Source organism: Colius striatus, chromosome 1 (assembly GCF_028858725.1).
Source record: "Colius striatus isolate bColStr4 chromosome 1, bColStr4.1.hap1, whole genome shotgun sequence".
Taxonomy (NCBI): Eukaryota; Metazoa; Chordata; class Aves; order Coliiformes; family Coliidae; genus Colius; species Colius striatus.
This window is the reverse complement of record NC_084759.1, coordinates 93,586,857-93,601,711: the sequence shown is the minus strand read 5'-3', so window position 1 is coordinate 93,601,711 and position 14,855 is coordinate 93,586,857. Positions and strand designations below refer to the sequence as shown.

General features: G+C 35.2%; 1 protein-coding gene across 5 annotated transcripts in view; it reads left to right on the top strand.

Moving 5' to 3' along the window:
- TTC3 (tetratricopeptide repeat domain 3) overlaps positions 1 to 14,855 on the top strand; it is a 69,769-nt gene that overhangs the window by 40,096 nt on the left and 14,818 nt on the right. For 4 of the 5 annotated variants that reach the window (XM_062001121.1, XM_062001102.1, XM_062001111.1 and 1 more), the window contains 11 exons: positions 530 to 622; positions 1,377 to 1,441; positions 2,774 to 2,910; positions 4,970 to 5,284; positions 6,066 to 6,329; positions 6,770 to 6,816; positions 8,572 to 8,628; positions 9,934 to 10,010; positions 10,984 to 11,136; positions 11,471 to 12,320; positions 14,355 to 14,420. In XM_062001121.1, the coding sequence (XP_061857105.1) occupies positions 530 to 622; positions 1,377 to 1,441; positions 2,774 to 2,910; positions 4,970 to 5,284; positions 6,066 to 6,329; positions 6,770 to 6,816; positions 8,572 to 8,628; positions 9,934 to 10,010; positions 10,984 to 11,136; positions 11,471 to 12,320; positions 14,355 to 14,420 (2,124 nt within the window). The remainder of the gene's footprint in view (positions 1 to 529; positions 623 to 1,376; positions 1,442 to 2,773; positions 2,911 to 4,969; positions 5,285 to 6,065; positions 6,330 to 6,769; positions 6,817 to 8,571; positions 8,629 to 9,933; positions 10,011 to 10,983; positions 11,137 to 11,470; positions 12,321 to 14,354; positions 14,421 to 14,855) is intronic. The other variant, XM_062001130.1, reaches the window with a different exon arrangement.

The window sequence follows — 14,855 nt, the reverse complement described above, 5'->3', positions numbered from 1 at the left end:
GAGGCACTACCACCATCAGTAATTGGCTTGGCCTTGGCCAGTGGCGGATCCGTTTTTGGAGCTGGCTGGCATTGGCTGTGTTGGACTTAGGGAAGCTTCTCACAGAAGCCACACTTGTAGCACCACCCCCCCAGTACCAAAGCCTTGCTATGCAAAACCACTACAACAGTCACATTATTATGAAATCTAATATCACCAGCTAGTGTAAAATGAAGCAAATGAACTCATAAAATGTGCAAAATGAGCTCATAAAAGAATATTCTTACAGTAGACTCTTGAACATGACACTGGAGGATGGGAGGCTTTGCTGTAGCTTTGGGGGTAACAGGTATGTGCCACAGATCTAGGATCCTTTGAATTTGCAGTCCTTGCCAAGTCAGCTGTTCTTTGCTTTCCTTACCCAGTAAGAGTTTAGGACTGTGTTAGCTTTAATTACCATGGTCATCTCAAATTAAGAAACTGTAAATTGTATAAGAACATAGCTTTTGTCTGAATTAAAATCTGTTTTCTGTATCATTTTCTCCTATAGGATTTTCTTCAAGAATTGTGTTTCACTCCTGATTGTACAGGCCTTATTTCAAAAATAGTTATCTTCAATTCTTCTGGTCTGGTCAAATGTGAAGTAAGTAAATATTCATGTAAACTATGAAAAAAATCTTTTAAATATTTACTCTGGTAAAGGAGATTAAATGAAGATGAGAATGTAACTACAAACTCGTAAGTAATATGCTATCTTACCTACAGAATCTTGGCATTATTTAGGAATATTATTTATTTTGTTCTCTTACTTGCTTTTCTGTTATGGTATTGGTTAGAATTGTTCTAGATGAGAATTGGAGCTTTGTTTTATCTTTAGTTTGTGCAACATGAAAAAAACTGTTATTTTAACTTGGAGCTAATCTTGCTAAATGAAATAATTGTATTGGAAGAGGGATTTTTAGCCTCTACAGAGTCACAGGAAGATGGATGCTTCTTCCCAGAGCAGTAGTGGTCTCTGAGAAACAAACAAACAAAAGATTGTGAAAGCCCACTGGTAAACCAAAATAACCTCCAGTTCTTCCTGACTTTCAATCTGTCTTTTCTGCTGATAAAGATGTATTGCAATTTACCAAGTTGTAGCAGTAGAAGGCAATTTTAGGTAGACCTTCCTGGCATTCTCTCTTTTCATAGAATCAGAGTCATAGAATGGTAGGGATCAGAAGGGACCTTTAGAGATGATCTAGTCCAACTCCCCTGCCAAAGGAGGTTTGTAGCATTACTTATGATGCTTCAGAAAGCAGTAAATGTTCCTGGGTTTTGACTACAGCAGTGTTGTGTTGTAACCCAATTTAATTAATGTGATGTCACTTATTTTGAACAAATTCTTATTTTTGTAGTTTGAACAAAAAATCACAAAACCCAAGGAACCACCGAGACCCAGTATTAAACAGAAATGTTCAAGGTAAGCTCTTGAATGTTTTAAAACTAAGATGAATGAATTTGAGAGCAAACCAGATTTCTCTAGAGTTGGTTTTCACATCTTTTTAAGAATTGCTAGAATATCAAAAATAATTTGTAAAGCTGTTCTTGCCCTTTGCCTCTGATGAACTAAAATGTCTGTTAAAATGTATTATGAATCAATTCTAAAAGTATTTAAATTAACTTGTAAAACAAGATTCAGAGCTACAGAGTTATAAAACAAGCACAGTAGGATGTTAACTGCTGTTGCTGAATAAATTGTTGGTAATTCTCTAGTGGTCACACAGTTCTTTAAAATCGTCATTTTCAGTTTGGTCACAGGAAACTGTTTTCAAGTATGCAGCGTATGAGTTAAAGGAAATCTGTTTTTTCCACACTCTGTATTGAGTGATATAGATACCAGTGACTTGCTAGGAATTTGAACCAATGATTTTTTTGAAAATCCATTGCTGCGGTCATCTTTTAAGTGTGTATACCTGAAACCTAATTTCCTTGTGAAATCTTTGGGTGGAGAAGTGGCCCGTTCTTTGAGGAAAGTATGATTTAGAGCCTGTGTAGAACTTGAGGACTCTTCCTTTACTTTTGCTGTCTATGTACGTCTTCCACTTGTGCTAAGATATTTAACAATTGGACTGCTAAAAGAATACATGTCTGATATTCTTCGTAATGGATTAAGTACCTTAATTATACATGCAACTGAGTGTATCTACATTAGAACATCTCCTTTATTTTTCATCTGAGATTGCAAGCATTCCTCTATACTGTTCCACAGCATTTACTGTCTAACTAACCTTATATGAATGTTCAGAAAATGTAAACAAAAGCTGCATATAATGATACTATTTCAGTTGTTGATGCAAGTACCTTTGACCTAACTGAGTTTACAACTTTTGATCCAGTAAGGTTATAGGTAGCAAGGAATTATGCTGAGAGAATAAACAAAACTGATTTTTAAAAGTTAAGAAAATCCAAATGTTAATATATTATTCAAAATACTGAGTTATAAATTAAGAAGAAACCACTCTGGCAGTATTTTAGTTAATCCTAATTCAGATATCATTAATGGAAGTAAAAATTACAGCAACTTGAGGATATTCTTACCTTGTGTGCTTGATTTTTATGAAACTTCTACAATGTTTTTCTGGTCTCGACTTCTGAATGAAAACTAGCTTTATTATATTTGTATTTTTCAGCAAAACATTTTATAGTAGAATAGATCTTAGAGCTATAGTAAAACATAAGAAATAACGTGCCTAACTCCTTTGACAACTTACCTCAACTAACATTGGGCTTACTGCTTCATTATTTTTTTCAGTCTCAGGAAGTTAAAAATTAAACAAGAAAGAAAAATACGAAGAAAGCGTGCACGAGAAGAGGCACGGAGTTCTGCTAAAAACAAAACAGAAGAAAACCAGATGGGAAATGAACCATCTCAATACAGCGATCACAGTGGTATGTGGAACTATAGGTTATTGTTTTAAGTTTCATGAAATTAGCGCTCTGAATGTCCCAAGTGAAACTATAGCAGAAGAATGTAGTGAATGTAATCCCCACGCTCTTTAAAGACTTGCAGTTCTACTGAAGATGACTTTTATTTCAGTTCTGTTTTTTAATTTCTAAATAACTGTTAGAGGTTAGTGTGTGGCAGAGTTCTGTGTAGAAAACCTTGTTTTACTGGTTCACGAAGAAGCAGCCTGAAGAGGACAAAGGCTCAAATTCCAAGTCAATCTATTTGGAAGTTAATGCTTCAACTTTTTGTGTTCCAGTTACATTCATCTGCAGTGTTCAGTATTTCAGAGCTGTGGATTTCCACTGCATTTTGTGTTAGAGAAAGCTACAGTGCAACTAAAAATGGATGATTTTTTAATTTAAAAATGTTTGTATTAACTTTAAAGTAGTGTTAATATTAATTGTCTTGTAGAATTTCATGTCCAGTACTTTGTGGGCACTTTTTTTTCCATCTATAGTGTGCTCAGAGTTTTTGTGAATCTTGTTGCCTCTTCAGTGGCACAGATGGTTGCTTTCTCTGCAAAACCCTCCTAATTGCTAATATTTTTGTTTTCTTTTTTTCTTAAACATTTTATTTGAGAGCAGTCACTTCCATTAACAGCATAGATTATTCTTTTTGCTTCCCTGTGAGTTGCTAGAATCATGATCTGTTGGCTGTGTAGGTTTTTTTAAATCTAGGCTGTGTCTTTTCCCATGGCTTAACTTTACTTGTTCTTCTTGAATCTGCTGCAGGTTACTCATATGTATGTGGCTTGACTGTCTCAAATGGTCTTAAAGCCTTCAAGAACTAAAAATGCCTTTGATGTGAGGAAAAACACTCACCCTGCAGTACTGTGGATAAAAGTTGAGACACTGATGAGGAATGTGTCAACATGAAGCAACTTGAACACAGTTCTGCAAAAACCTGTGTGTTGCTGTTGGCCAGCCTTTTTAATTTGTCCCTGAGTCAATACTGTAATAAAAGGGAAGTCTTGCACGTCTTTGGAGGCAAGCTATCACCCAGGTTTTTCCACATGGGGAAATTTCATGAGGAAATCTTTCCAAAGAACATCTACTTCAGTCTCCTAAGCTCTCTGAGAATTTGAAAGACTAATTTCAGGAGAGAGCTAGATCACAAAGCATTTGTGGTTTTTGTTTTTTTTTTCTTTTATTAGCAGCCACAGCTACCTTTAAATAAGAGCAAATCTGCTTGTAAATTAGAGAAGAGAACAAGTGAGAGGAGCACCTGTTTGTGTGCACACTTGTAAGATAGAGGTTTTTAAGGCAGACTGCTGCAAGATAAACTCCGGCATGGCTTATACCTCTAGAGTTCATTGTATCTGCTGGCATGCTTGGAACTCTTTGTGTTGCAGTGCTTAATTGTTCTAGGTGTAATATGTAGTGCTTTGTGTTTTTTGAAAAAAAAAATCTTCAAATCTACATTTTCTGACTGATTTCTGTCAGTTAAGCTCTGAAAGTGGCATCCTATAAACGTATGGTCCTGACGAGTAATGAAAAGTGGAGGCTGATGCGAGCCACTAGTCTTTTCCACTCTTGTCCTACAAAGAACCTGTGGCAGGATCAGGGCAGAGGTTCACTACTAGCTGTTTTACTTGGGCATTGAGAAGCGTACCTTTGCTCTGCAAACTGGCACTTGAGGGAATTCTGTCTCTGCATCAGGGCTGGAAACCAGCCTACATAGATAAATCTGTATAGTCAATTGCTTGAAGCTACTGTTAGTGGCAGGTAATTATTTTTTTTTCCTTTCTGAAATCTGGTTGAGATGCTAAGGGTTGCTTCTTAGTATAAAGCAAATTTAAAACAATGTTATGTCAAATTCATGATGCTAAGCCTAGTTTGTACGGGAAGTTATATATCCTATAATTTTCAGTATTGCAATAAAGCAAATAATTAAAAATGCCACTTAGTCCAAATCATCCATACTTTAAAGTTGACGTTTTTAACTGTAGTAACCAGACATGAAATCTTGTTTTATTTATTTGTTTTTAAAATCCCATTATAGGTTATGTTCAGGATTTATATGCTGGTGATCGAGTCCTGCAGCGTATCAGTCAAAATTCTGAGAAAATAAAAACAGCTGTTTGCGATACTTCCAAACTATTAAAGGAATTACTTTCATGGTTTGTAATCAGTGAGGAGGATTACACGTCATATTCCAAAACTAGTAGCATGTCACGCGAAGTGATGGAGCAGCTCATCAGTTACTTAATTCAGGAAAAAAACAGAGTAAAAACAAGGGGTTTCATCCATGTGCTGAGTGAGCTGGAAGAAATGGATCCCAAATTACACAAATGGCTGAAACATCTTAACAACTTGGGTAGGCTATATGTTTATGTAATAGCAGAAGACCTTGCCCTGTCATAATTGTCTGTATTTTCCAGTCTTGCTTTCTTAACTTCAAAAGTAAAGCTTTCCTCTTTTTCATTTACTTGATCCTTAGTCAGGATTTCTAGAGAAGAAAGTGTGACCGTTGGTAACACAGGAACAACCTTTCCTGTCTGTGCACATAAAACATTCTATTGTGGGCAGGGCTTTGTCCATGCAGGAAAGAGAAAATGGAACAGATCTATTTAAAAAATTTCTTTAAATTCCAGAATACACTTAAATGATAATAATTGTAAAAATAATTTCTTTCTGGAAAGTAAATTATGGTGATGCTTTTGTCATAGTAGTTTAACTGACTGTTTAACTTGCGTGTATTTTAACTGTGTGCTCTTTAGTAGTGTTGCCTTGCAATCTAGTTTCCTAATGAATGTACAGTTAGTTGAAGGTAGAAGTTTGGGTTTTACAGTCAAAATAGACATAAGATGCCAAAACCTTGGGTGAGATTTGGGTTCTTAATTCCATTCTGTTGTGTCCATGTCCTTTAAAGACTTTATATAGATTTATTACACAAAAATTTGGTGTTGACAAAGGGTGAAATTTATATAAACTCTGTTTATCGTTGTTTGCATTTTCAAGGTACAAGAGGTCTTACATGTTTCAGCTACTGTATATTTAATTTCTAGAACTGTTCATCTTTGAAGAACAATATCACCCTGTAAGCACTAAAACTCCAAAGCTGGAATGAAATGTTGGGTTTTTTCCATCTTTTTCAGGACTGACAGCTACAAAGAACTTTATCCTTCAATATGGACAATCTTTAAAAGAGCTTGACTTTTCTATTTTAACCACATTCTGGAATGAGAAGTACGGCAGTAAATTTGAATATGTGACAACCAGTTCTGAAGACAAAGAAGTTCTTGATTATTTCTTAAAACCGCCTCTAGAGAAAACCCGTTGCTTTATATGGCTGTTAGAAGACAACAGAGAAAAATTTCCATTTCTTCATCAAGCTTTAGATGAATTCTTTGATAAAATGGGTAAGTGGGCAAAGGTCATCATCTTACAAGCATTGTATTTTATCTGGTTTTACACCACATTTGATGGGCTCTGTAGAAGGCCAAAACCTCGGCAAAGTAAGAACTGCCTCTTTATATGGGATCTTCTGTGTTCTGTGCTTACAAGGCAATACAGCCTCGAGAGGCAAGCCACCCATTTTTAAGTTACATTCTGCTGTTCTGTTTCATTTATCATAACCTACACGAGTTCATCTTTTTGCGTGTGTGATATGCAACCAAAATAAGAATTTATCTTCTAGTTTAAGCATAAAGATTCTGCAGCTACAGTCTTTGAGATACTTTGGTGGCATTTGAGAAAGGATCATGATAACCACTGCAATAATTTCATAGCTGACAATTAGAAGTTACATAAATTATTGACATTTCTGTTTCTGATTGTGACTTCATTATTCTTTTATTAGATGACCCCACTATTATATTAAAGAAACAGGAGAATGAATATTTATCGGTAAGTGAACCTTATGTCTATTTGGTATAAGCTCAGAAACAAGTATTCGTTTGGTGTTTAAAAATGTGCAAAAGTGAAGAGATACGTGCATCTCTTGGTTTATTTTACTTCATCATCCTGTAGACCTGATTAGACATTTACTCTTTTATCTCCTCTGCCTCATTTCTTAGCACATTTGAAAACTGCATACCGTTTTTCCTAAAGTTCTGTCAGTAAAATACTTCTTTGGTTTTCTCTTAGACTAAGCACAAAGTGACAAGTTAATAGATTATGAGCATTTCAGGTATGCAGATGAGGAGATTGTAGTGGAAGTGGATGAGAGTACACACTGATGTGCTGTATCGCCTCCTTTGGAGAGGGAAAATAAGGCAAATAAGGTACATGGGAGTAGCATTTATGTACTACTTGGTAACAGCAGTTTGGTGTTGAACTTTTTAACAGAGTCTCCTGAAAGTGTCATTGGGGGTTTGTTTTGTTTTGAAAAAAAAAAGAAGTGCCTAATTTTCAGTCAGAGAAAGTCTTGCTGACTGCTTGTATCAGCATAATTACTGTGACAACTGAACTTTAAAGCATGATTCTTCCTTGAGTATACTTAACTTGAATCTGCATCATTTTGGACATTAATTATAATGTATTTTACAATCCAAAGGATCAAATGGAAAGGTAGTGTGACCTGATTTGACTTTGTGTGTTGTGTGGAGCATTTTTTGTTTTTTGTAATGGAGAGAGGCTGCAGTGGTGGCCTCTGTAAGGAGCTGCTCCTGATGGAATTAGATGTCATTGAATGGGAAGGCTAGCAATTCAGCATTTGATCCACTAATAAGCAAAGTAAATTTGAAGGGACTTAGCTATATTTTGCACTTCTTCATTACAATTTATAAATGCTTTTCAGAGTCAATCCACAAGTCTTAAACTGTGCGTCACTCTGAATCAATTTTGATTAGTATCTTAATTAAAATCCATCCTAATTGGCAGAAAGATATTATGTATTTCAGTTAATTATGTGTTTGAGGCACTCTCATTTAGAATTATTTAGCCTGCAGATAAATTTAGCTGTACAAATCCAAAATATACTTTTATAGAAAAAAAATCTTTAAAGTTAATTAATTTACATTTCATAAAATCTGAAATTCTTTGCTTTTTCATTTCATGAATTGGAAATCCAAGAATGAGATGGAAGCAATTGCAATAAAACTACTTCTGTTTCAATGTTACTTATATCTTAAAATAGACTGTTAATAGGTTACTGTTAATAGATACTTTTAATCTATAATCACAGTCCTATTATAAATCAAAGATGCCTTCTATTTCCTCCATCTTTACATATCTTAGAAAAATGAAGTCAGCAGAATATTTGACAGTTCTCTTTGCTTCTTGTTCCCCACATGAAACTCTGAGGTGTGGGATGTCACAGATCTAAGTGTACAATTTCATCTCTAAGTAGTGATTAAAGCCTCTGAAGTACTAAAATGATAGAATATTCTGGTTTTAAAAAATCAGCGTTCTGTGTGTTTAAAGGGGAAAATGGTAGATGGAATGGAACGGATAAAGTCTTGGAAAGCTCTGTTTTGGTTTTCCACCTGGAGGCGCAATGGAGAGGTAGATGATAACGTACTTCACCTTGTAACTCTTGTTTGTCAAACCAGAATGAGAGTTCCAGTAGGAAAATTTTTACAGTTTACATACTGGTTTTGGAAATTCATGATCATTTTTTTCTAATGAAAAACACTCCTGATTTTATTTTTTCTGTTTCAGACTAATGGTATCAAAGTTAAAAACAAAACCAGGAAGAAGAACTCAAAAGACACAAAGGTCAGTAACTGTTTAGCTACTTACTATATACAGGCTTTTTTAGAATTGTTAGTGTTAAATATCTTGTGGAGACTCATTTTGAAGTAGTTTTTCCTGAAGTAGAATAACACTGCTAAGACTCAAGTAGCAGAGGTTTTTTTTGCTAAAACATGAACTTGTCAGTTGAGAAGTTATTAATTAAACTTGGCTCTGACTGGATATCAATATCTTTGGTCTATCCACCTTCTTAATTCTAAATGATGGCTTTTATCTTAATTTGCCATATGGGAAAATGTTAATCAGTGCACTGACAGTACTATGTAATTAGTACTTTATGGCCCTTTTTGTTTTGCAGTGGTAAATAGCAGATTTGGAGAAGGACATTTTACAGTCATTTTGAAAAATAAAAATGTGTCATTACATCTCATGAAATATATCTGAAATGATCACCCTAACTCTCTTTTCTGATAATTTTTATGGCATATCAGTGATTCAAGATGCAAGTGTTCCATTTATTGCTCAGAAGAATGTCATTAGTTGTTTGGTGTTTTATAGATTTTGCTAGGAGCAATATTCAACCTGTCCTGTCTTTTGTCCTGTTCTAGGTTTTTGCTTTATTGAAAGCTTCAGTCTTCTTTGTTTCCTCCATGCCTCTACCTTTTTATACTTCTGCTAGAATTTCAGAAGTAAACTTAAGATATTTCTTATTCTCATCAGCTTGTTGTTTTTTTTTTCTGACTCGATGCATTTATATAGGTCTGTGTATTTCTGAAATTATTAGATAATAAAAATTAAAACACTAAAGTATGTGTAATGGTGAACATGATAGGTGTCATATTTAAACCATATGGAACTAGGAATAACTCAAACTTACTTGTAGTAAAATTATTAAAGCTTGAAGGCTCTACAGTGTAAAGGAAGAGATTCCTAGAGAGTCCATTGATGTGCAGCCCAGCAGAAAGAATTTATACAAAAGTCTTAAAGTGGAGCTGTAGTGTCGTTTGTTTTTTAATACAAACTCAAAGAAGCATCAGGGCCATGTAGGATTTTGATGAAATTGATTAAAAAAAGAGGGAGGTTGTGCTGATTATCCGAATTTTTTCCCAAAGTAAGTTGTGAAAAAGGAATAAAAAATTGAAAACTAAGAATTTTGTTGCTATGGCTTAGAGCTGAAAACTGTACTTAAAAGTTTTGCAGTTCATAATATGGTCTCTGAACATGATAAAGTTTCAGAACAAGGTTCAGTGCAAATAAGTTGTTTGTGTTTACAGTGTATTATGTTGTATATACTTTTGTGAGCTTAATAAATAATCTGTTTTTATTCAGTCTGTTTTAGTATTATCCAGTGGAATTAGTACAGCACCACGAGAAGAAGATAAGATGTTTATAGAAGACAATACTTTGTAAGTGCTATCTTGTATCTTAGGGTTGTTACTGCCCCAACTCCAAAGTGCTTTGCAGGTACCAGAGACAACAGTGTCTTGGAAACACCAAGTCTGGGTTAACATCTAAGTGGTTTTGATGTGAACTTGTATAGAGCCCTTATTTATCCTAGTGTAAGGAGTATTGTAATGTTAAAGCTCTTAATGTAAGAAGTAACCAAATGGTTGCCAGGCTACAGCTCAATATGTTCTCGAGGCCAAAAGCTATTCTTTCAAGCAAGATCTTTCTTGCTTTCTGTTCCATTTTAATGTAGCAAGAAATTGGTTGATGAATTCATGTATACTGCATCAGTCACACCTCAACTTAGCCACATATGCCAAAGGATAAAGCAGGTTATGATGCTGAGCTGAGGTATTGAATTGATTGTCGAATTGCACTACCCAGATTTTGAGAATTAATATAGAATCAAACTCTTGGGTTCTAAGCCTACTTGTCACAGAGTCATAGAATGGTAGGGGTTGGAAGGGACCTTTAGAGATCATCTAGTCCAACCCCCCTGCACAAGTAGGGTCACCTAGATCAGGTCGCATAGGAACATGTCCAGGTGGGTCTTGAAGACCTCCAAGGAAGGAGAGTCCACACCCTCCCTGGACAGCCTGAGCCAGGGCTCCCTCACCTGAACAGTGAAATAGTTTTTTCTTATATTTAAGTGAAACTTTTTGTGTTCCAGCTTCACCCCATTACAGAGCTAGGCCTTATTAGCTAGTTGTGGGTCAGTGAATAAGTTTGTCAGTGAAGTATTTTGGGAATAGTGTTTAATGTGGTTGTTTGGACAAAATTTTGCTATTGAGGTATATTTTTAGCACTATGTAGTCACCATATGAGTATACTGTTTTCAGTGTATGTGAAAAATACATTTTTGGAGACAAGAATTATTGTTCACATGCACTCTTTATTTCTTCCTTCTCTCTCTTTTTGTTTTTAACACTACAGAGATTTTACGAATTCTCATGAACCATTTGTAATCCCAGAATCTCTTTGTGGGCAACTAGAGAAATTTGAAGTTCTCCGTGACATTTCAAACAGTAACAGTTATCGAAGACTTTTGGATAATAACCCAGATCAAACCTCTGAGATCTTATATGAGTGTGTATACATTTCTGTGTTTAAAGGGTTTAATATTACTTCATGTTTTTTATAACCTATTGCATTAAGTCCAGAATTTCAGTCTTGATGGTCCAGTATGTGTAGGTATGTGCTAATGCTTTGAAAGAGTTAAATGATAAAGACAAGCGAGAGGATTACAGAATATTTTTATGCTTGAATAGAACACTGTCTTCCAAATGATTGTTCTTCAGTAGTTCTAGAGGTTCTTTTCTTTTAAATATTACTGTGAAAGTATAACATGTGAAATATGATTTTAGAATGATATGAAAAATCTTTGATTAATAACAACAGCTCTTTTTAATTTTTTTTAAAGCTATTTCTCTCAAATTTTGGATGAACATGGACCTATGGAAATTAATAATAAGTTACTAGTTGGAGAATATGAACATTTCCCTGAAGAAACTCGAAAGACTGTAGAAGATGAAGGTGGTCTGAAATCTTTTCTCCTGAAATCTCGTCATTTCGTTATGATGGATAATCTTATTGGCTTAAGAAAGCATGCAGTTCTTATGAAAGAAAATACAAACAGAAATGAGACTAGAGATAATGATGGAAAAAATTCTATAGCCTGTGATGTGCAAGAAAATTCTTCCCAGAACAAGCTACAGTTAAATCCAACTGCTAAGGAATTCAAACCCATGAAAGCAAGTTATAAAACTCCTTATTTACCCTGGCCTCTTCCTGAATCGTGTGAGTCGATGCATTCTTTGCATAGTCAGAATATTGATACTAGAGAAGATGAGCCACCATTTTCAGACATTTCATTGACTTCATTCAAGCCTGAAAATCCTGGTATATTTTTGCCTTGGATTTCCTGGGATTATCAATATGAAAGAATATTGCCAGTGCCTTCTCAAATGCCTCTCATGTCAAATGTTGCCAAGCAACCTAGTTGTGTTTATGCTCACTGGGGTAATGACAAATCAGCGATTTCAGACAGAAATTACGTCTTCAGCAGTTCTATACCATCTGAAATACAAACATATAAAGACCCTCAGTGCCAACTGGAGAATTCCAATAACACGTTTTATAAAGACAATTTTGCTGCTACAAGTAGTACAAATGAAGCTGAACATGGTATACAGGTTATTAAGACAGAAAAAGAAAGCAGAAGTATACCTCCAATGAAAAGTAATCCTCATACAAAGATGATAGCTGTTCAGGTAAGAAATTACAATGACACAGTTTGAGAGATTTTAAGTGATTAATAACACTGGTGAGCACTAGAAAGAAATAAGGAGTTGCACTTTGTGACTTCCCAAAAAGTCAAATGTTTCAAGTCAAGAAAAATCAAGAGTTTCCAGAGCAAATAATCCAAGTAATACTTCCAAACACCCAAATGTAAGGAATCTTAAAAGTAATACTTGGCATTCTCTAGTAATCTATCAAAAAAAGACCGAAAATTGGAAGAAATGGAGGTGTTTATCAGACTGGAAACTTCCTTAGAGCTTGCAGATGAAGTTGCTGATGCTTTCCACTACTGCTCTTGGTTTTCATTTGTAATTTTTTAGAGAAACAGTCACTGAATTTTGTTCTGCCTGAAATTTTCACAGATCTTCCAACCCAGGAGCAAAGGAGGGAACTGGTGCACATCAGTTTAAACTTTGCTTTAGAGGTTAAGGAAAGTCCTCCTGTGTCATCATTTTTCTTTCTGGTATTAGTTCAGTGATTTGTTTTAACTTTCACAACATTTGAGGATTTAGATAGTTTGTACATTGTAATAACTGCTGACTGACGCTTCCCTCATGGAATTAGTGGAGACCCAGCTGTAGGGTGAGTTCAGGGGACAAACTCCCTTACGTTTCCTTTTCCCTCCTGAAGTAAAAAAAGAAAGAAAAAAAGGCTAAAAGTTTTTTTGCTGACAGCTTTTTCCTGCAGGCAAGCATTGCTGAGCACTTGGAAAGGGGCATGACAGGTAGCTGAAATGAAGAGGGAGTGGTGCATTCACTCTAGTGGTAGCCCAGAGTTAGGTCGGCATACACCACTCAGAAAGACACTTCAGGTAACAGAGAGAAACGACGGTCACAACCACATTTATTGCAGAAAACCTTTTGGACTAAGATGGTGGCAGAGTTTTAGAATTATGGATTTGGTGCTTTGACACATGCATTTATGAGAGATGATCCAACGTGCTGGAGAGACTTCATTTGCTTCTTGTCATTAAGGGAGGGGTAGCTAGCTGTAACTGTAAGATAAATCATTGTCTTTTTGTCATTGCTTTATAAATTAGGAAAATGTTAACTTGTGGGGTTTGGGTTTTCATTCAAACTTGTTTTTGTGTACAACACTTGCCTTTGATTTAAATCTTTCCCGAGCAGTTGCTGAAAGTTAGTTTCCCATCAGTCTTGGCAGATGAATTTCATCACTTGCCTGTCTGGGTTTTTAAAGTTGAATCTCTGTTTGACTATTCAACACATACAACAAAGAGAGAACAGAAGAGGCAACAATTTTCAATGCAGTGAAATCTGGCTAGCAGAGTCAAATGATCACTAAGTAAGAAATATGTTTCTGTTTGGAAGAGCGTGGTAGAGCAAGGCATTTAACATTACCTGACTCTGATTTTTAATAGCCTGGTAGAACAGTAACGTTATAAACCGGGACTTTAATATATCACAGGATCAGATTTTAACCTTCAGTTCTTTCAGCAAGTCTTTGATGGGTGGTGTTAGAGGAAAGCAAGCAGAGATTCCGAAGGTCCTTGAGTCTAGTCCCTTCTAAGTAGAGGAACTTCCGTAGTACGTCTTGAGCTCAGGAGGAGCCACAAAACACTACTCCTCAGTGAGCTGTCAGACACTGTTTTTGCAAGTCTAAAGCTTTCAGACATTTAGAGCAGAGCTGTGTTTAAAGACTCAGGAGATAATATACATATAAATATACATATAAATATACATATACATATACCTATACATATACCTATACATATAATAAAAATAATAAAATATAATATAAATATAAAGAAATATAAATGCTTCGTGGCCAATTAAACTAGAGAAAGATGAAGCAAAAAAAGTGCTTTCATATAGATTGAAGTCCATTTCAGAAACACTTGCATAACTTCTTTTTAGACCTACTTAAAAATTTAGTTGAATTTGTAAAATTGTAGGTTAGGTATAAAAGCTCTAAAACAGAGCTGACCTACTAGTTGCACCTATCAAGTGGAAAGCTTTTTAATCAACTAATGATTCTTTATATTCTAGGTAAGTCATGAAGTAGCTGATAGGGAAACTAATACCTTGCCTTTTCATCCATTTGAAATGCAACAAGTAAGTTACCTGCATATTTGTTTATGTTTGTCATAGAGAAGGTTAAAGGAGTGCTGAAAAATTTGGTAGTGGAAAGATAAAGGTTCTCTGAAAATGGCATGTTTCAATAGATATTTTTTATTTTGGCTTGTTTGATGTTGTGTGTGTTTGTTTGGGGTTCGGCTTTGGAGGGGTTGGGGGCATTTCTCTCCCCTGCTTTATGTTGTACTATATTCTGTGATGGTGGTCTTGGTTGGAAATGTCACACAGGCCCTCAATGAGGAGGTTTGGGAGCTTTGTTCTGTAGCTATTTAGATGCTGGAATGTGTTTTAAAAGAAATTTAGTATTTCCTCTCCAAAAATATTTATTTATATGTTCCATTTGGGCATATAAGACATCTGAGAGTGATGTTAATGGCAGTCTTGTGTCTGTACTAGGAGATAAAAGTCAGAAAA